This window comes from Carassius carassius, chromosome 13 (genome assembly GCF_963082965.1).
Source record: "Carassius carassius chromosome 13, fCarCar2.1, whole genome shotgun sequence".
NCBI classification, from domain to species: Eukaryota; Metazoa; Chordata; class Actinopteri; order Cypriniformes; family Cyprinidae; genus Carassius; species Carassius carassius.
Window position 1 is genome coordinate 30,189,363 of NC_081767.1, and position 22,381 is coordinate 30,211,743.

Sequence of the window (22,381 nt, forward strand, 5' to 3'; positions counted from 1 at the left end):
CACACACAAATACACACACTCTCCCTGTTTTAAACAACGGGCTCTTGTGACACTGTTCGGACCTGTGCCCAGAGGAAAGAGCCAATAAATGAAGTTAAAATATGTATTAGAGAGCACAGAGAGATCATGAGGGACTGTTTAAGTTGGACAGTGTTGTTTCCGCTGTGGCTGAGTGTCCAAAATCAGCAGCGATACGAACAGCTGGGATGTTGTGGTTCTCAGGTTACCTTGCGCTACCTCCATTATGTTCCCCAAAGAACCTTTCTGTGAACAGTTCTTAAAAGGACCATTCTTTTCTTAGTGTGAAGAACATTTTAATATTCTAAAGAACCATGACCATTCCATGAATCTTAAAAGTTCTTCATGGACCCATAGATGCCAAGGAACCATGATCAATGCCAATAAAGAGCCTTTATTTTTGAGTGCATAATGATGATTGATTGGACTGTCATCAGATCCAACAAAGATATTGATATTCCTCTGATCTCAGATGCTTGTGTTTGTTTATTGATGGGGTTATCACCAGCAGTAATGAAATGTAACCCTGCAGCCTAACTGCATTATGTTTGGAGTGTTTTTCAATTACTTTTCAAAGGCCTTCCCATGAGTATGCGTGAGAGAGTGATGAAGAGAGATGGAAAATCCTGACCCTCAGAGCAGTCTTTCTCTCCATCGTTCAAGTACATTTTAAAGCAAGGCTGCAAATCATTTAACCAACAGCTGTGGAAATGATCCTGTGCTGTATCATATTTTATCATTGCCCAGTGCAGAGATATGCAACTTTTACAGCATTGCTTTTAAAAAACCTAAGAGCTTTTCACACTATAAAATTTGGGTTCTTTTTAAACCCCAGGTTAAGTCCGTTTTTAATCCTGGGTTAAACCGAGATACAGATAACCAATCAAAAACTAAACAATGCTTACCTCATTTACTTATCAATGCACATGCAATGCACTTTCTAAACATAAATATTAATGCACTTGCATAGTTTTACATGTTAACTTTTACATGTCTTGTGTAGTTTATGAGTGAAGGAAAATGTCATCTAAAAATGTCAATTGACGACAGAAAATGTTGTCTTCTATTACTTTGTCTTTGCTTTTGTACTGTTTCTAAAGACACAAGACAACCAGAACGGATTAAATGCACAACATTTCCACAGATGGACAAGCTGTATTACATTAAGATAGGGATAAAAATATCTCTGAATTTAAAAAAGTAAAAATGTAAATTCTTTGTGTAATTCCTTGTCGTGGCCTGAGAATCATAGAAATAGATTTTGTGAATCGTTATGAAGAATTTATGCATACAGGCTGACCCTTAAAAGGAAAACACCTTCTAATTTTTGTAAAAGTTTTCTTAAGCCCTATGCAATGTTGACTTTGTGGTGAACGAACGTTAGACGTCTGTGTTAGTTCACACAAATCAGCTCCCTCTAACTGTTGGGAAAGCATCTTTAAAACTTTTGTCTCTCCTTTTCCCCTCTTTCGTTCACCCTGGCCAAACCAAACGTGAAGGGAAATCTGAATTAGAAACGGAGGGGCGGAAGAAGTCAGGCAGAGGGAGAGAAAGAGTGCAACCCATTCCCAAATGTTTCTGCTGCAAATCCAGATGTGGATCTGTTAGTCATTGGTCAGTAAGTGTGCAGTTTCACAAGACCAAGGAGCTCACAAGTTACATCCCACCTTCTTGTCCACTCTTTTAAAAGTTTTAATGTTTTTCCACAGTGCAGAAAATCTCTTACAATCATAGTGTCAGATGGTAATACTTCAGTACTTTAATTTATACTATACTGAATAGTTACCATATCCATAAAACATGGTATTTGCACTGTACCCCATGGTATTTCAATGAATATGATGGTATTACATTTTCAAATCCAAACCAAAACATGCCATTACATTAGTACCATGTCCAGAAATAAAAGTACAAATAAATACTATTTTAACATATACAAAAAGGACTGTGGCAGTAACATGACTGTAAGGATATGAGATTTCAGATAATGTCAGGAAATATTGTGGTGATATCAGGAAATTCCAAAAGTACAATGCTACTAGCATGCTTTTCAGACATGATACTGTTTTGGACATGTATCTCCATCTGATAGCCTATTTAAATAGTACTTCAAGGTCCAAGAAAACCATACAAAAAATATATGGTAGTACTAATACTCCTGTAGTGGTAAGTTTTGGGACAAATGCAGCACTTGAATATTCCTGGTGTAAACCAGTGTCATTTTATTAGTATATATTAGTATTGATTAATATTTTTAATTAGCTTTTATTTTTATACTTTTAATTTTAAGTTTTAGATTGTTATGTGCTTTTGTAATTTCATTATTATTATTATTATTATTATTATTTAATATGTATGTTTTATTTTTCAGTTTTAGTAATTTTGGTAGCCTACTTAAAAATGTATTATAATATTTTAGTTTAGGTAACAATTGCAACATTGGTGTAAAATGATGATGATGATGTCAGGCAGGACTGAGTGCGCGAGCGTTTTACTCGAACCTCTCCGATGTTATGGGTGGGGGGGAGTCGGAGGAAGAGAAGCAGGCAGCAACAGCAGGAGGAGGAGGAGGGTTGGGGTTTGCTGTGGACGGGCTGCAAGTTCGCGTGTGTGTGTGTGTGTGAGTAGTGTTGTGTTGTGCAGAGCTGCTTGCTGGACGCAGGCCAGCGGTCCCTGTGAAGAAGCGTTGAGAGCGGAGAGGGATGTGATGGGATGCGCTGGCACTGCTGCTGTCAGTCCGCTCCGCTCCGCCTGAGCAGCTTCACCGGGGATCACAATAACGACATGGATGATGCAGAATGCGAGGATGATTTAGGCCGGCATGTGAACGTTTTCTCATCGGATTTAACTCATTTGGATTACTGTTGTTGTTGTTAGAGAACATTTATCTCCTATTTCGGCGAGGAATTCACACACGCGGGAGCATAAGGGATTTTCAACAAGGTAACGTAAATCGCGCGCTTGTTTTGCGCTGGTCTCGCGCTTTAGTCAGACAGTGAGGGAACGACGGAAGGATGGATGCGTTAAAATCCGAGGTTTCATTCTGTTTCTTTCTTAACTAAACAGTTAACGGTTATACATGCATTTTTCAGTCATACGGATTACTGATTACTGACCATACACGGTGAATATCATCGATAAAATCCGATTTTAGGAGGTGAAGAGGGTCCTCAGAGTGCAAACTGTTCTGCAGCTAACGTTAGCCTGCTAGCCACTTAACGTTACCTCAGAAACACTAAGGCATGTTATGTGAGAAATACTGCGTCTTTTTCTCATAATGTTGATGTGTTTTGACGAACATCATCCTTAGGGTGATTTTAGAAACCATTAATGTTGCTTTTAAATGAGTTTGCTTACTAAACTTGCTAAACATTTGCTTTGCTTGGTCACAATTACTGCCCATTCAGACTCATTCATCCATTTCTCAAAGGCTGATAACCTGTGCTGACAGTCACAGCTGAATAAATGATCAGATCTGCTGCGGATAGTGACAGGAACTTAAAGGGATTGCATACATTTGACCATCACGGTCATAATCTTAAAATCCTTGAACAGTTCAGCTGTATTAGATCTACAGGAAATGTTCTATGACAACCTCATCGAAAGGAGTTGGTGTCTTAAAACCTACCGAAATGCATATATATAAATCTTAATTAAATGTGATAGTAATGCCTCTCATATGTGCCAATATGTTGATTTGGGTTGTCTCAAAAACTTCCACATTGATGTATTTCTCTTTAGTAAATTTGTTTGCAATGTCCAATGAGATGTGAACAGCCTACCTAGACAGCATCATAGCTGCATTGACCCCCAAATGGTTTGTAGATAGACAGCTCAGTAGAGCACGTTTGCCTTCAGATGCATTACAATATTATATGTGGTTGCAATTTCCTGTGACACACTCATAGAAAGTACTGTGTTTCAAAACCTAATTTGATGCCTACCTATGCCTACCTAAACACCATAGATGCATTAAATGATTTAGTTGCAATGTTCCATGACATGCTCATAGGATGCGAAGGTATGCAGAGATGTGAGCTTTCAGCCTATAGACGACATTCTTGGCCTTATAAATGCCCTCAAAATGTTGTCTCGATAGCCAGCCGTTTTGATGCAAGTCTGGGATTGGGGTCTGTCTGCAGACTGTAAACAAAGCAGACCTGGCTGTGTCTATCTAGGCAGCTGTGGTCCTGCTGGTTCAGGGTGACGGATGTCTTTTTTGTGTTTCTCAGCCTGTGATATCTGCACTGCAGGGCAGCAGTGTCAGCAGGCTGATGTACTCTAGCACACATGGCCAGGCATGAAAACCAGACCTGCAGTCACCTAAACTTTTATCATTTGTCAGTGTGCATGATGAGACTTAATTCATGCCTGAATTTGTGATTTTGTTGTCATTGTGCATCAAGGGTGAATAATGGCAGTGTGTACAGGGTTGTGTGAGACAGTCTTTATCATCACCAGGATGTCAACTTCCTCCAACCATGTTTAATATCTGTGTCAGATATGATCTGAATTGAATATATCTGTCTTCTACACATCATACTGCTCAGTGACAGTGTATATGATGCTAACATGTAGCTTAGGATTAAATACGGATAAACTGCATTTAATACGGATAAACTGCAAAGAATCCCTAAACAGTGCATCAGGGTCAATCTTAAATCTGCACTAGAGAGTAAGTTTATTTTCTGATCAGATTATGTTACGCTGTAATCGTCTCTTCTGCAGTGTGCATCAGAGTAATTGCACCTTATTATTAGGGCTACATGATTTTTGGGAATCCAGTTGCAAATCTTCTTAATTTACAATTTTGATTGATTGATTGATTGATTTTTTCGGAAAGTTCCAAGTTTGCTGTGCTTGACTGTAGGGATGCATAATGTGACTATGAAATAATAATTGTTATTATTGTTTTATCTTTATGAATAATAATTGTTTTTATGCTGATGGTGGTGATAAAATGTATTATTAAATATACAAAGAAATATTATTATTGTCATGTTCTACTGCAAAAATAAAAGAAAACAAGTAGTTAAGAAAAAATTATAATATTACCGTAATAAAAATAATTTACAGTACAACTGTAAAATGACTAATATTTATGGCTTTTTAAATTTAATTTCAAACCATCAAGTTGTTATTCTGGCACAAAAGCTCTTTCTCTTTTGTGGGCAAACATAAATGCTTCTAAAGATGTCATTAAAAGTTGGGGAAGATGGTTGGCAGATGTTATGTTCCCAAACGCGATCCAAACTCAGAGATGAGTTTTTGTAGCAGCATTTACTGTGAACTGAGCTGCTCTTGAGACACTGCAAACAACAGATCATGAGTTGCTTGTGTGTAAAAAAACTAAGTGCCACCCTTCACTCAGAAACATGTTGTGTATATACTTTAATTAAATCACACTAAGCCATATTATTGTACAGCCCTTCTTTTTTGTCTATAAAAGAATGACAATGATTTACAAAGATTACACTGATTGAAATGTGTGTTATGTGATTTTAATGACTTCACAGGGCATTGCGACTGTAGTGTGCCTCACTGGAGTTCAGCTGAGGAAGAAGTGACTCACCGGTCAGTGATTTCAGGCGAGGCATTTCGTAACCACACACAAGAGGCAGCATACAAAAACACTGTTGCAAACAAAACATTCTCAGCATCTGATTGTTAAAATCTGGAATTGTGGTTGAGAGCTGTTCACTTCCCCCTCCAGATACACCCCAGTGAGGAGTGTTCTTATTCAGTGGAGCGGAGGTGTGACATCTTGAGCTTCAGGCTGTAAGGATGTGCTTCATTCAAAGCCTCAGGTTTAATCTCCTATTGTGTGGTGGGAAGTGTTCTTATCAAGCCTGACTCAGACCTAAAGAGGTTTAATATGGTGATGTAACCAAACTGCAGTGCTTTCGGGCTACTGCAAGGTCGGTAATAAAGTTTAACCTTTAAGATTGGAAAGTCAGCCCAATATCAGCCACCACAAACTTTGGCTTCTGGGTTCTCCATCTTTCGCTTGTTATGAACAGGCCCACATGGAATCTGTGCCCTCAAAAAGCTTTGCAGAATTGGAACAACCATCATTCACAGTTCTGCACTTCCAACCACACATTTCATGTGTTTATTTGTTTATGAAATGTTTTGGCTAATTTGAATATGCTTTGCAGTTTTACTTTGTCTAAATCCATTTCATAGAATTCTGCAGGTTAAAAAAAAAATCAAGTTTTGAGTGTTTAACTAGGATAGAATGTCTATGAGGATATTATACTTTGGAGAAGGCTTGAGTAGACTATTTATCTATTTATTTATTATAATCAATCAAAAAAGTAGATTTTTTTTGTGTTTAATTATGATAATTATTTTTACAAGGATACTGAACTATGAGCAATGTATAAGTGAGAGTTTATTCATTTATTTTATTATTTGTTTATTTTTTATAATAGGTAAATAGGTTTTGATGGGGAAATTTAAATGTTTTAGTCCAGTTTAATTTATTAGGTTGCCCAAATGACTAATCATCTAAGAAAATTATATATATATATATATATATATATATATATATTTATCTTTATTTTAATCTTGTATTGCTATCCTGGATTCTGTGTCTTAGGGGGCGTTTACAAAATGATGCTTTAAATGGGATCAGTTTGGTTTTTGGGCAACTGGTAGATTAGTGATCTGTCATTTCCCATCCCCAAACTGGAATATATATGGTTTTGATGCTGCAGTTGTTTTGATCAATTATGCTACCTTTTTTTTTCTCATAAATGAATATCATAAAAGTAAGATGAGCTGACCTAATTGGGTCGTGCAGCTCAAGAGAAGGAATTAGACATTTAGAAAATTGTAATTAAAGGCTGTAGCCAGTTCATATTGATTTAGGTTTGTCTTTATTATATGGAAATGTGATCTCACTTGGTGGTTGAGGGATAAGAATAAGGATGTTGCTTGAGGGCATGTTATTCTGAAGACAGGATATCAGCTTTTATGAGATAGAGTTAGAGTTAGATTCAGTGTTATAACAACCAAGTGAAATTCTTAAAGTCAAGCCCCCCTGTAAAAACATTTTCACAGGTCAATAATAAACTCACACCAGTCTGTTTAAACATACACACACGCACACACAATTAATCATGTGGTCTGTCACATGCTTGTGCATTGGAGTTTGTGTAGCTACACTGAGGAACAAGGCAAAGAAGAAGGAGAAGAAAGGATGTGTTTCTAGTCCTGTGACTCCCCTCCTCCAGTCTTTTCCCCCCACGTGTGCGTGGAGGAAATTTGAGCCATGCTGCTTTTATCAGCTTCATTGTTTGTGTTCCTCAGGAACGGTGCTTCCTGATGGCAGCCAGAATGCTCCACATGTTCCCATTCTGATGTCCTTACATACACAGCCACGCTGTTTTTTTATTTTTCTCTTTTTTCCCATTTTCCTTTTAATTTGGCCTAAATATAGAGGTAGAGGGGGTGGATAAGAGTGTGAAAGCATGGAGGAATAGAATAAGAGAGCAATAGCACTCTAGAGAGAGTGAATCAGTGCAGTATTGTTTTCAGACTCGTACAGGATGTATAAACAGGAACCGGATGCAAAGTCCACTGATGGATGTGAACTACCGCCACTGTTTAGTATCACATTCACAGACTCTAAAATCCCTCGAAACATTTTTTCCTTTAAGAGAAAAATAAACAAAAAATTAAAAGCTCTCTTGAAGGGAAAAGAACAATGGAAGTATCAGGTTGCTCTTTGGTTCTTTGTACTTGAGTTGTCAAACCAGCTCAATCCTCAAGGCAGAATAACTCTCGTGATGACATGGCTGTTAGTCAGACTCTGTTCTTCACAGATGTGTCGGTCCACCTGCTTGTAATGGGATGTTTACTATACGGCTTGGCACAGAAGCAACGATCTTAAGTAAACACTCACACAAAATTGTGTGTGAGAGTGAATGGAAAGCTATCTAGTGGAAGTGAGCAGTGATTTGAGATCAAACGATAGGAGCGTGCAGTCGATAGTAATACCAAACATGTTTCATAGGTGAAATGTGTCTGGACTACAAATGTCCAACTACACCCTGTGGGAGGACATCTGAATGCACATACTCATTTTACCCTGGAGAAAAGTGTGTTTTTAGTTAGTTTGTTTTTCTTGCAGACTCAATTTAATATTAATTATGAGCAGTCCTCTCTGGCTTTGATAAAAAGGCATTCCTCGCCATGCCAGATGGCAATCAAAGCACTAATCAGATTGTGTGCTGGTGCAGGTACCTATATGACATGGCACGATCCCTCTTTCATCAATTAACGATTGCAGATTGAGGGGAGTTTTATATTAACACAGCCCTGATCTCTAGGCGGTGATGAATTTTAAATAGAAGCTTATGTATGTTTATGATGTATATATTCATTCAAAGTGATTTTATGTAGTTAACTGCAATTTTGAGTTTTTTTTAGTTAATATTTTGTCACAATCTAGTCAATGTTATACCAATCCATATGACTGACTCCAGCAGAACACACACACAAAGATATTTTGAAGAGATTTTGGACTCTTTTTTGGTGAAAGTCATTGGGGTCTAGAACTGAATTTTGATTACAAAATTTTTCTTTATGTAAAAACCACTTTTTTAATGTTTTACAGTACTTATGGTATTAGCAGTTTCAGATAAACCTGACCCTGAACAAGTAAAAAAAAAAAAACACTGTGGCTGGCTGTTTTTATATGTCATTAAAAAAATCTGCAATGGAAAGTAGTAGTCATTATCTGGACTATAAAAGTCTGCAAGTACTCTGTAAGTGAAATGGCATGCTTTTTACCTGTTTATTATTTGTTTTATAATATTTGATTTCTAAATTTAGTAAAAATTGGTGGTAGTCACATTAATTGTGTCTGTAGTTACTATATATTTTAACCAGGAGTTAAATCAAAATACACTTAAAACACCAAAAAAGATACTCAGCATAAGCACTGAAGTGTGAGATAATTCACTTTAAAAGTGTGTGCGTGTGTGTGGGAGAGAATGAGATTGAATTCTGCTGCTTGACTTGGAATCGCGCTGCATGTGTATAAGGAGAGTTCTATTTTTGTTACCATGACCTAGTATTTACAGTTGATTTCACCCTGCTGTGAATGTGCTTTCACTTATCTATCTCTCTCTCTCCCTCCACAACAGATGACGGAAGGGCGGAGATGTCAGGTCCATCTCCTGGATGACAGGAAATTGGAGCTCCTAGTACAGGTAAGACAAAATACTTTTTTATTTACAACAATTCAGGTACAAAATGGCCAAAATGTGATATAATAGGTTTTTAAGTGTTTTGGTGAGATAATTGGTTCCGTTTGACTCACCAGCACAATGTCCAGTATAAGTGCAGAGATATTAAAGTTGAATGACTTTTGAAATATATAGATGTGAAGTTTTGGTCATTTTTTTTTTTTGTCATAAAGGCCTCAGGTTTCCTCTTGTTTGTCTGAGAGGGGAAATCCTCATTGTTCCTCTGAGACTTAATTAATGTCTTGTGGAAATAGTGGGTACTTTATCAGTCTGTGTGCATGTATGAGTTTGAATGTTTGCTCTGTGTGTGCAAATGTAATATGATTCCTTCTTCATTGCCATTCTCAAATTTCACAGCCAAACAGACCTTGAGATCAGTTTGCCCTGACCTGAACTCTATCATATGTTTGTGCATATGTCTCTCAAGTGTCTTTTAAACATCACTACCATAGTAGTCAATCTGGCAGGTGTAGGTTCCCGTAACGACACCAAACCAGCAGCCTCTCAAGTCACCCATACAGCAGTTCCCTCCTCTACAAAACACTCCATAAAACTTCTCTCAGGATGAGTTCAGTTTCCATAACAATCCTGACTGTCTCCCATGCCCTATCGACCCTCAGACCTCCATATAAACAGAAGTGTCTCCTCAGCACAGCTATGTTTCATTAACACTCACACTCATATGAACTTTTTCAGGAAATCTCTAATCATGAGGTAAACTCTGCCTATGGCATCCTAGTCACTGAACACATGAAGAATACGATTTTATAATACTGTTCTATTCTCTTCTGTCTTGTTCTATTGTAATGTTGTATTCTATGTTTTTTTTCTCATTTCTCATATTCTATTTTTCCTTTCTTATTTCTTATTATCTTAAATCAGCTTTTATTGTTGTATTTTAATTTTAATTTGTTTTATTAATTTTGTTATCTGCTTGTCACTTTTTAAATATTTCTATACAGCTTTCATTTATTTTTGTTTGTTTTAGTTTTATTAATTTTAGTACTTAAACATATTTTATTTCAGTTAGTTGCCAAGACAGTATCTCTAATCTTTAAGATATTTTTAAATAAAGTTGAATATAATTTTTTTTTTATAATTATATTTTGTTTCAGCTTATTTCAATTCTTTGAATTTTTTATGACACTAATTTGTTTTTTTTATTTCTTCTTTTTATATATTAGTTTTGTTTTGTTTTGTTCTGCTCTTTCTGTTATATTTTCTTTACTGTATTGTTTCTATATTTAATTTCTGTTCTGACCTGCTCGATTCAGTTCTACTTGTCTCTCTCTCTTTCATGTTCTCTCGTTCTCTTATGGCTGTCAGGTGCGGTTAGGTGACCTGATTGCTCTAGACTACAATCCAGTTAAACTCCATCATAGTTGGAGAAATTTAATTTCTCAGCCTTCTCCATCTCTCATTTTCCACACACTTTCTTTATGTCCTCTAAAATGCTGGTTGAGTTAATTGTGGTTGCAGTTTCGATCTGATAAACAGATAAATCTAGAAAGTAGAGGAGGCGAGAGAGTCCTTAACAATCAGGTAAGAGGATGAGAGAGAAGAAAAGAATAGATTTCCAGAAAGAGATAGAAGAAAGAAGGGATAAGGCAAGATGGGTAGTTGCTGTGTTTCCTCACTCTCAGTTTATGATTTATTGAGCTGTTGTAGAAACGCTCATTATAAACTTATTATAAACTTTACGCATTAGTCCTACTTTAGTCATGAGTACTTAGATATATGTTCTTTTAGCAGATTTAGCCCATTCTTTCTGCTTTCTTGACTTCGCTTTTTTCTGCTTTCTCTCTTCCTCCATGTGGGCGGATGTTCTGGAGAAGGTTGTGTAGCTTAATCGTGCCTTTGAGAATTCTGCTGTTAATCCAAGTTTTTTTTTACTGCATGTTCCTTGAGGAACAGCTCTTCCCTCTTTCCCTTATTTTGTGTTGATGTACCTAACAGGGTAATGCTGTAGGATGTTCTGTGAATTTAACTAACTGTTATACTAGATTTTATGTTCTACTCCCTTCCATTCATGTGCATGTGAAAGATCATGTACACAAATGTGTGTGTTGAATAGCTTGACAAAAAAATGTTGGACCAAAAGGGATAATTGACAACTTGATTAAAATTTCAATGGAGGAAACTCTAATTGTGTCAGTTTTGTATAGCCTTCATCTCTTTTTTAAGAAACTTAAATACAAACTTTAAGATGAGATGTTGTGAGAAAACACAAGTAAATAGTATTTTTACATTTAAAGTCACTAACAAATGAAATGTCTTTGTCACATTCTTCAAAATATGTCTGAACAGCACATTGAGGAAAGTTTAACCAGCAAGGCTTTAAAACACGTGCAAATAATGTACTTTTGTGATTGCGAATAAGTGCAGTGTCCTGTGAGTGTAACCTTAAAATCCAGTGTGAACACCCTTTAAGATGTGAATTACCTTACATATGCATTGGTGAAATCATTGTCTGGTTTGGTTGTACTGATGGGTCTCTGTTGGATCTTTCTGTAGCCTCATTTATTTGCTTCCTCTTTCTCCTTCTTCCTTGCCACATTAGAGGCAGTGTACCATTCTAAAGGGTATCATGGATGATCTTGTGGATGACACTGTGCGACTGGCAATAACTTTGTAAATGATTTTATATTCCCATTAGAAACTGAACATTGCTGCTGTCTCATCATTTGAAGGTATATTTGCATACAGTGCTGTTGAAAACATCTAGTTGGTATTGGCTTTAGTGAAGGGCAATTTTTGTGTTTCCCTTTTTATTTTTTGTTGGCAGTAGTTTTGACATGACATTGGTTTATAAGATAGACAAGACAGATAGTCTTAAAATACAAGAGCTGTCAACAGGCTTTTTAGGATTTTTTTCCCAAGTTGTATAATCTTGCTCTGTTTTTCAGCTAACTGCTTGTTAGCATCTCCCACCTGTCTCTCCACAGCAGGCTGTAATTTTGTGAGTGATGTTCGTTTAGCGTGCATATTTTGTCATTTTCCATTTTTGAGGCAAAGCAGGTGCTGTTAGTAGGTAGTTCTCTCGTGTCCTAGCTCAGTCCTTTTATTTACTGTTTCTGTCAGGAGTTTGACGAGCATATTTGGTCTCTCTTGAAATATATGAGGAAGGGGTGGGCGATGTATCATACCACAATTTTTTTTTCTGGATTACTATTCATTGTCATGTTGGTTTTTACTATTTTGCAAATTGTCTGAGCAGTACAGCCAAACTAATTTCCATATTTAAAAAACAAAGACATATAAGGTAACAAGTGGGCAAAGATAAAAACCTTTGTCATTATTGTATCATTGTTATCGTAAGATATACATTACAAATACACAGAATATACAAATAAAACAAACAGTGCTTTATTTTCCAGGTACAGTAGGTGTATTTAGCTGGAGAATTCAAGACATTTAATGAACAAATATAAAAATAAAACACACACTTCACTGAATCAATTATACATGGATTCTTATTAAAGCCACTGTATTAAAGTTGGTGATTTTTTTTTTATCTTTGTTTTGTTGTTTTATAAACATTTAAGGGATAGTTTACCCAAAAATGATTTTACTCACTTTAAAGTTGTTTTAAACCTAAATGAATTGCTTGCTTCTGTTGAACATAAAAATTATTTTGAAGAATGTGGGAAACAAGGTAGCAACAGTAAGCAACATGGCAGCTCACTTTGTTTTGGAACAGACCCATTGTTTTGAACAATTGCACCTCCTTCATAAATGTATTTACACTGACTCTGTGTCAGATTAAAAATGTAAATGTAAAAAACATCTTTTATATAAAACATATTCAGATTTTAATTTTGTTATTTTACAGTGTACAGGCCGCTTTAGAGAAGGACACTATCTAGTCTGCATTTTTGATCAGATCAACATGTGTTTTAACAGTGATAAATCCTAAACAAAAACTCTAGCGTTGCTTTATGCTGAAGTCATTCCGTGTGATGAAAGCCGGCTCACATCTCTCATCTTTGTACTCTAGACCTGATGAGACCTGACTGCGTGTGTTCTTGTCATCGCTCTTCCGTCCTCATCAGTCACCCACTGTATAATGATATTAAATCACAAGAGTCCGGATATTCTTCCTCACAGCCACATCACATAGTCTTCCATGTGGAAACATATGTCTGTGATTTGCATCAACCTCAGTAAGTGTAATGGAAGAAAGGAGATAATAGGCATCCTGCACTAAATCTGTTAAAACCATATTGATGGCCCTTAACGCACACTAACAGGATATTAATATTTCTTTATCCTATTATCTACAGATTTCAGAGACTATAAATTATGTAATAATGAAGTCTAGAGGCTAAACAGAGAGAGAAGGAGGTGCAAAGAGATCAAATATACTGCCATTCTTTAAGAAAATGAACATGGTTTGAGTTTTACCCTGCAAAACTGCAAAAACACACATATACACCACCAGAAATGGGTCCAGATTGAAGATTGCGGTCATATTAAACCCACTTCCTCTTCTTACCACAGACAAACTTACACACTCACTTTGGCTAATTGAGGAAGCAAGCTGTTTTACACCGCATTGCTTTGAATGATGAGATTAGATATGCAAGTTGATTGATGTGGTGTTGTGTTGCAGGTCTCACCTGAAGAACCAGAGGTGAACAATCTCCCAATATCTACGGTTTCATTTGGGATTAAGCACAATTTTAATGCCATAAAAGATAAAATAATATCTAAAACGAGAAAAGCTGGGTTTTTCAGATCAGACCTGAAGGGAGGGTGGTGAATCAGAGAGGACCATAATTGCTTTCTCATTTTTTAAACTGCATGAGGTTGCTTTGCTTCTGACACAACAGATCTGTTCCAAAACCTTTTGAGTTGCCTCTTTTTCTGCTCTCTACATAGGAAACTACCTTCTAAGGTGGCATCCTTACTGAAATAGATTATTTGAGACACTCAAGACTGGAGAAACAGGGAGAGTTTAGGATTAACAAATGTTATTTAGCTAACACTAATGCAGGGTTTTTCATGAACCCCTGGGAAAATCACACAGGAACTAACCCTTGCTTACTGTTTTACTCTATTATGTGTTATCTGAGTGGGTAGCTCACAAGGTTTTTCAACAACCAAGAACTACCTTAGTCCAAAACTTTATCTAGAAGAAATGCATTACAATTTAAAATGTCATACTACATAACATAAGTAATTATGAACTTGTAATTCTACAGGCTGTAATCTACCTCTAGTTCATTTCTTTCTTTCTTTCTTTCTTTCTTTCTTTCTTTCTTTCTTTCTTTCTTTCTTTCCATAAGCTGAGGTTGTGGCAGTGATTGTGCTTTTGCTCCAGATTTTGCTGTGCTATTTTTAGGGTGTGTGGGTGGGTTGGCTCTATTAAAAAGAGTGATGTTGTTGTGTGCGTGTGCATGTGTGTGTGTGTGTGTGTGTGTGTGTGTGTGTTTATGTGTGTTTTTAATTCAAGGTGGTCTGTGTAGAAACTAAAAAGGTAATTAGTGAACAGAACATTTTGATCAAATAAATGTAGCCTTGGTGAACATAAGAACATTAACACAATAACAACAATATGACATAGACATCAAGAAGTCAAGGGAAGTTAAATGCTTTTTTCTCATTAATGGTTGTGTGTGGATATATTGGTAGGATGGTAAGTTGTACAAAGCTGTCCCAGGACACCAGTGATTTCAGCTAGTGGCACACCAATGGTTTACCACACACTTTACACTGACTCACTTACACAAAAAGGGGAAAGCCCAAAGTTTGCAGAATCAGAGACATTGTGACTGGTGTGTCTCTCGGTTTTCCAGATTGCTCTGTAAATCTTTGTATTGTTAAAAAATTATGATTAATCCTTCTTAAAAGCAAATATCTCAGTTGCATGAGCATATTTCCGATACTGTTTGTGCAGCAAATCAAACTCAGTTCAAGATGCAACACGCACAGACTGCAGACAGACATAGTCGGCATTAAATTGCAGAGTCACTGCACTGCATCAATACTCATCAGAATACAACGCTCACAGCCTGCCAACTTGCTGACCTTTTTGTGTGTGTGTGTGTGTATCTGGGTGTTGTGGCCTGTGTGTGTACATTCTGAACCAAAAGATCTCTTTTGTGATGAAACCTGTTTTTCTTTCTTTCTGTCTCTTTCAGCCCAAGCTAATGGCAAAGGATCTTCTAGACTTGGTGGCGTCCCATTTCAACCTGAAGGAGAAGGAATATTTTGGAATCTCTTATGTAGATGAAACGTACGTATACCTAAGACATCCTATTAAATATTATGTCTGCCTGTAACCTATAAGAAAAGGTGTAATCATGAACAGTTCAGCTCTCCGACTGTGCCAGGACTGGATGAGTGAGCATGCTGTGATAATTCCACAGGGAGATGATTGCCTTCCCTCTTTCTCCACTCTTCACTTTCTATGACAACCTGCTCTTCATTTAGTCCTACACAGTGTGACCTACTGCTGTGCGACATTTGTTATGCTGTGTTCACACCAAACGCGAATAGAGCGTCTGGCGTGAATGATTTCAATGTTAAGTCAATGCAAAGGCGCGTTTACGTGCGTGTGGAGGTCTTGCGGGGCGAATGAGGCGTTTAGCGCAGCGCGGAAGACGCGAATTTGCGAATGGTGCTTTTTGTGCATTTAGTGTTTGACGCGAATTCGCGTCTCCCACCCGAGTTGAAAAATTTGAACTTTGGAGTCAATTCACGCCGCGTTAACCAATCAGGAGCCTGCTAGGAGTCACTCATTCAACATGGAGGAACGACTGATGTTGTCAGTGAGCAGTCAACCGGAGCTATATGACAAAAGTTTATATTTCTATAGAGACAGGAATAAAAAGGACCTATATATATATATATATAAAACATATTAATAGATTAATTGAATAAAGGCCAAAGATAAGAAACGTTTCATTTTACCCCAAACGAATTATATTTTAACTTGAACCACTAAAGAGACATCAGAGCCAGCGGCAAATGTCAGAAGGTCTAGCCGAGGTGAGGCTGCTCTCGGCGGATACATGATGATGGAGCTCCCGCTGATCGCATGGAGCTCATCTCCGAAATCGGCGAAACACATTTTTTAAATAGACGCTGTCTTTATAAATAAACCGCATATTTGAGTTTAAAACATCTACATTCTCGCCTGAAATACTCTTAAAACTACATTTCATGACACGATAACAGTAATATTTTGAAACTTATCCGAATAAAAATGGCGGTTGAAAATGCTGCGGGAACTGAGCTGGCAGAAGCTCCCCCATGACACGAATTCGCGTCTGTTGTGAAGTTAATTTCATGCGCGAATGAAGCGAATTTCACGTGCGAATGTAGCGAATGATCTCAAAATGTTCAAGCGGCAAACTAGACGCGGTAGACGCGAATTTGACGCTCTATCCGCGTTTGGTGTGAACACAGCATTAGATGTATCTTTGTGTGATTTCTTTAAGGCACACACTCACTCACTCAAGAGAAGCATTCCGTCTGTTCTCATTGCTGGTGTGCTTGGTGGAATGTTTTATTTGTAGTTTCCAAAGATTTTGAAATGTTGTCAAGGTGACCTTTGATCCACCCCGCTGTACATCCTTCCCTACAAGAGGTTAACAGTTTGCATTTGCCAAGGACATCATGCAAATGAACAAATGCATTTTGGTCTTACAAACTACTTTTGGATTTATATTTACCTTTTAAAGATTATATATCTGTGGGCAATCAAATATCAATGCAGTACTTTCCTGAGTGCTTTTTGTCATCACTGGCTAAATTATGCATGAAAATGCACATGATGACATGTTCTTAAACATAAAACAGCCCTCTTGTGGCTCATTTTTTTCGCATTATGTTTTATGACATTATGTGGTGCTATGAATGAGAAAATAAGATTTTGCAAGGCATTTCCGGTAGCTGTTACAGATGCTGTCAGTCATTTCTCTTGGGATTTGTTTTCAGGGGTCATTTCAGCTGGTTGCAGTTAGATCGTCGTGTTCTGGAGCATGAGTTTCCTAAGAAATCTGGACCCATTGTGCTTTACTTCTGCGTTAGGTAAGTACAGCTGCACCACAAAAACAAAAACACCACAAAACCACAATGAACGTTTATAAATATAGATAGATTGATACATATATCTAATGTTATTATTAATAATATGACTAATATAAAATAAAATATATAATAAACCATACATCTAGAAGTTATATATATATCTATATAGAGAGAGAGGATAAACAGTGTTTAAAAATATATATATATATATATATATATGTATATTTATATAGATGTGTGTGTGTGTGTGTATATACATGTATATATATATATATATATGTGTGTGTGTGTGTGTGTGTGTGTGTGTGTATACATGTGTATATATATATATATATATATATATATATATATATATATATATATATATGTGACGAGTGGGGCGGGGCCGAGGGACGTGGGAACGAGCGAGGCCGGTGGAGTGATTGGGAAATGAACGACACCTGTTCAACCCACCGGTCTTGAGTCCCACGGAGGAGATGGAAGGATATAAAACAGGAGTGACGACAGTGAAGGACGAGAGAGGAGCAGGCCTGGGCTTTATTTTATGTTTTGGTTTTTATTTGTGCACATCAGTCGTCCACGAGGGGCTTTATTTTGATTATTAAAGTTTTATTTTGATTGTCCTCCGGTTCCCGCCTCCTTCTTCCCGATGATTATGGAGTTTTGATTATTACTATATATATATATATATATATATATATATATATATATATATATATGTAGACAATTTTAAACATTGTATGGGTCAAAATTATCGATTTTTCTTTTATGCCAAAAATCATTAAGATATTAAGTAAAGATCATGTTCAATGAAGATATTTTGTACATTTCCTACTGTAAATATATCAAAACTTAATTTTTTATTAGTAATATGCATAGCTAAGAATTCATTTGGACAACTTTAAAGGCACAATATGTAATTTTTCTGCTTTAAAAATAGCAGATATCACTATATCTATGTTATATATATTTTTTGTTGTGTACTTACATTATCCCGACAGTTTCCACGAACTTTAAAATCCGGAGAAAATTATAGTTTAATTAGAAGACACGACACGTTTCTTTATTTCCGTTTTGTCGCCCGTCTATGGCATCATATAAACTTTGACCCCTCTAGTTTATCTAACTTCCGGCGGAACCGCCAAATACAAAGGTGAACAGAAGCAAAGACGAGACGAAGAAGAAAAAGTAGTAGCTAGCCTTGATCGAGACTATTATATATTATATTTATATTGTTTATATTCGTATTTATACCTCAATCAATAACTTAGTTATGGATCATGATTATGCTTTGCCTGCACGTTCTGTGAAGCGCAAACCTACGGGTGAAATAAATGACCTGAGAAGGTTTTGGGACGAAGAAGAAACGAGACACGGGTAAATATTGGAGTTGCATTTCCAAGATAGAGAGAGCTTCGTGACAAGCTGAAACTACAGAGAGATGCTTGCATTCTAATAAACAGGTATGCATCCATTCAGCTAACTATATCTATCCGTATATTTTGTGAAACGATGATGTCTTGTGTAAAACGCAGACGGACTAGCTCTCATGTAGAGTATAATGTAAATCTACATGTGTTCTATATCTAGCTGGATAAAGTAGATTTTTAATATATATTGTGTTTTATACATATATTACTACTAGCTAGATGGAATATTGATTTGATAGGGGTCTGATAATTCATATATCTCTCCGTTCGAAAAGACGTGATTGTCAAAATACTAGGCTGCTGCTGCTGTAGGTGAAGGGAGACCGCTGACAGACCAGGCTCTTGTCTTCATGACAACAATATCTATACTTCATGTTGAACATAAATATAAAGCCTACTGATAAAGGACACCGTCAACAGTATTGACGGCAAAATAGACGATGTTTGACAGGTGCAATATTTGAAAATCGATAATTATTTATTTATTTTTTAAATTACATTTATATCTGAATTTATGTCAACCTATAGACTTCAAACATCAAAATGTCATGAATTAATATGTTTACATATAAACATATTTTCCTATTATATTTTGCCTGGAAACGCTTCCAACACGCGTGCGTGTCGCGTGAAAAATAGGCGTCGGTTCTATTTCTAGCATGCACACGTTTTCCGCGCGGCTCGAGCCGCGCCTGGGACACGCGTCTCACGCAGGCAGTCTGCAAGCTCTAACCTATTAACATGGGAGCCGAATTAAAAACTGACACGCCACGCAGCTGAGACGCTTGCGCCACGCATCCAGTGTGTCGCCGGCCTCAGTTAAAATGAGTGAGGAATGTGGGGAGTGACAGAGCGCGTGTTCCAATGAACAACAACTCCCATGAGCCTACACTCTTTCCCGACGTCATCAAAGTACGTCTTATGTTATTATTTTGATTGATGACCCCTGGTGGCCAAAAATTCCATACTGTGCGTTTAAAGGCGATTTTCTCTATTTTGAATTTTTTTGCACCTTCAGATTTCAGATTTTCAAATAGTTGTATCTCAGCAAAATATTGTACAATCCTAATAAACCACACATTAATGGGAATCTTATTTAGTCAGCTTTTCAAAATTACACTTAAGACTGGTTTTGTGGTCCAGGGTCATTTAGATACATATATACAGAGCTCTGGCATGGAACGCTGATGACGCAGTCCAATAGGTCTAACTCAGTCTGATGTAATGCCATCAATATCACATGGCACAGCTGGTTGGCTCTCTCCTGTATTGGTAGCAAATTAACTCACTGCTCAACATTCAAATATATTACTACAGCTTGCCATAGTAGTGCAGCTTGCTTCAGAAACCCTTCTCCTTCCCCAGATCCACCTGTATAGATCTGCTACGAGGTGATTCATGTATGCTATTGGGGTTATTTCATGTATGATATATTTGCATCAGCAATATTCTTACATGCTCACAGCAGCATGTTGTGAATGTATTGGCAGTAGCAAGTCTCGGTACTTGCTCTGCTGCATCAGGATGTAGCAGATCTATTCTGCCAAGACCAAATACATTAACAGTGTCATGTACATTACCATGCCAATCCCTCAGAGAGTTGTCATGATAGAAAGATATATATATATATATATATATATATATATATATACACAACCACAGAGAGAGAACAAAATATAAATGTCAATGTTACTTCAGAAAATCCCAGCTGAATATATATAAAAAAAAAACTTAACACTTCCAGCATGAATTACTCTCAACACTTCGATCAGAGTGTTTTGGTGTTGGGGTTTTGTATGTATTTGTTTATTATTTCAAATTAGTGGGGTCAGTTAACCATTAAAGCTCACTGGCAGTTACCGAAAAACAGCCAATCACAATCTACTGTTCCTCTCATTAACACCCCCAGCAATTTGAGCACCATGGCAACAGCAGAGTATTAATCAGACTGTTTTAGAATTGCAGAGTATGAGCAGATATCTGCTGGGAGGGTTGATTCATTTAGATTTTAATTGCATCTGCTTCGAAATATGACCAATACAAAGAGCAGCCTTTATATTTATTGCTTGTGTGTTTTTATGACTCTGTGTGCAAGAGAGTTTAAGTGGGGACATTTGTGTGCTTCCTCACAGTATTTTACTGTGTAAGTCACACTCAGCACACAGTCATACATCACCACGCTTGCTGTGGGTGGATGCTGGTTTATTGCTGTCAAGCTCAGCATTAAAATAGCCCAGTATTTTACCCATTTGTTGGGACACGTGTGGATTGCTTTTCATTCTTTCAGTTTCACTTGCATCACTTTGCTTTTCTGGGTCACACAGACACAAACACTTAAATGCATGCAAATTTTGCTCTAATAGCGGCATGCAGAGTTGTATTTCTTTTCCCTAAGCTATTGCACGTCAGTGCAGTTTAAATTGGAGAAGAGGCCCGGTTTTAATTCATGCATGAGGTCCTGTGTGAATCGGTGTGCATTTGTGTGTTGTCCTTTCTGCTCGTGATTGGGCTATTGATTGGAGTGAGCTCAAGTCTTTGATGCGTGTAAGGCTTTGTCTCACTCACATTTTGAATTAAACCAGCTGTCAGTACAGTTCTAATCACTTTAATCTCTCTCATTTTCACTCGTTTTCTGACTCTCATTTCTCTCACTTATTTATACAGTCAGCCATGGATTTAAAGCACGTGTCTTCGTGTATCATGCGTCATAGGGTTAATTTTAAGTTCATTGTATGTCTCACTGTATGTTCAAGGTCATATTATCAGTTTACATACATCTTAACATATATGTCTATGCATGTGTGTGTCTGTGTAACAGTCCATGTGAGAACGCTTATTTATTTATGCTGATTTTGAGACAATTACTTATTTATGTGTTTGTTTGTTGTTGTAGTTCCCGCTAACTCTAATCTGACTGCTAAATGAAGCTTGCAGAATGGAAATGGTTTTCTTTTTGTGAGTTTTGAGAGGGATGGAGACAGCAAGAGGATATAGCGTTTATGATGCCCTCTACTGATTGGTCTTTGAGTCTGCGTATTTAATACATTGTTTCTCTTAAACTATCTAAATGAACCTGCTAAAGTGGATGGTAACTCATACTGAACAATTTTAAATCACATAGTCACAACTAAAAAAACGTGTTTGGCTGTCTTAATCTGTAAATTGTGTATACTGTAATGTTTTTAAACTTTAGACATATTTTGATGTACTTTTTTTTCTTCTTCTACAGGTTCTACATAGAAAGCATCTCTTACCTTAAGGACAATGCCACAATAGAGTTGTTCTTTCTCAATGCAAAGTCCTGCATCTATAAGGTAAACAGTTGTCACTGTTCTATCACTAGAGGGCAGTATTAGCGAATACCCCTATACATCCATTTGTTACTTCCGTCTATGACTATGGACAGGGGTGCACATAATTTTTTCAGCCTGGTTCTCATATGAGAACCTGGAGATTTGGCTTGGTCCTCACACTGCATATAGCGTGACCCATTAAATATAACTATAAAAAATGAATTAATAATAGTTATAATATTATTGCACTTTATTTATTTAGTTTTTTTATACAATTATAGTAAATTAACTAAATAATAGTGTGTGATAATATTATTAAAAATAAAAGGCAGTCCTAGTATTAAAT

At 36.8% G+C, this 22,381-nt stretch overlaps 1 protein-coding gene across 11 annotated transcripts in view; it reads left to right on the plus strand.

Annotated features, from left to right (window-relative positions):
- LOC132156312 (FERM domain-containing protein 4A-like) overlaps nt 1–22,381 on the plus strand; it is a 151,864-nt gene that overhangs the window by 96,664 nt on the left and 32,819 nt on the right. For 8 of the 11 annotated variants that reach the window (XM_059565270.1, XM_059565271.1, XM_059565269.1 and 5 more), the window contains exons 2-5: nt 9,174–9,239; nt 15,419–15,513; nt 17,220–17,312; nt 21,972–22,056. In XM_059565270.1, the coding sequence (XP_059421253.1) occupies nt 9,174–9,239; nt 15,419–15,513; nt 17,220–17,312; nt 21,972–22,056 (339 nt within the window). Of the gene's footprint in view, nt 1–1,595; nt 1,637–2,579; nt 2,962–5,534; nt 5,593–5,731; nt 5,797–9,173; nt 9,240–15,418; nt 15,514–17,219; nt 17,313–21,971; nt 22,057–22,381 lie in introns of those variants that run through there. The other 3 variants (XM_059565273.1, XM_059565274.1, XM_059565272.1) reach the window with 3 other exon arrangements.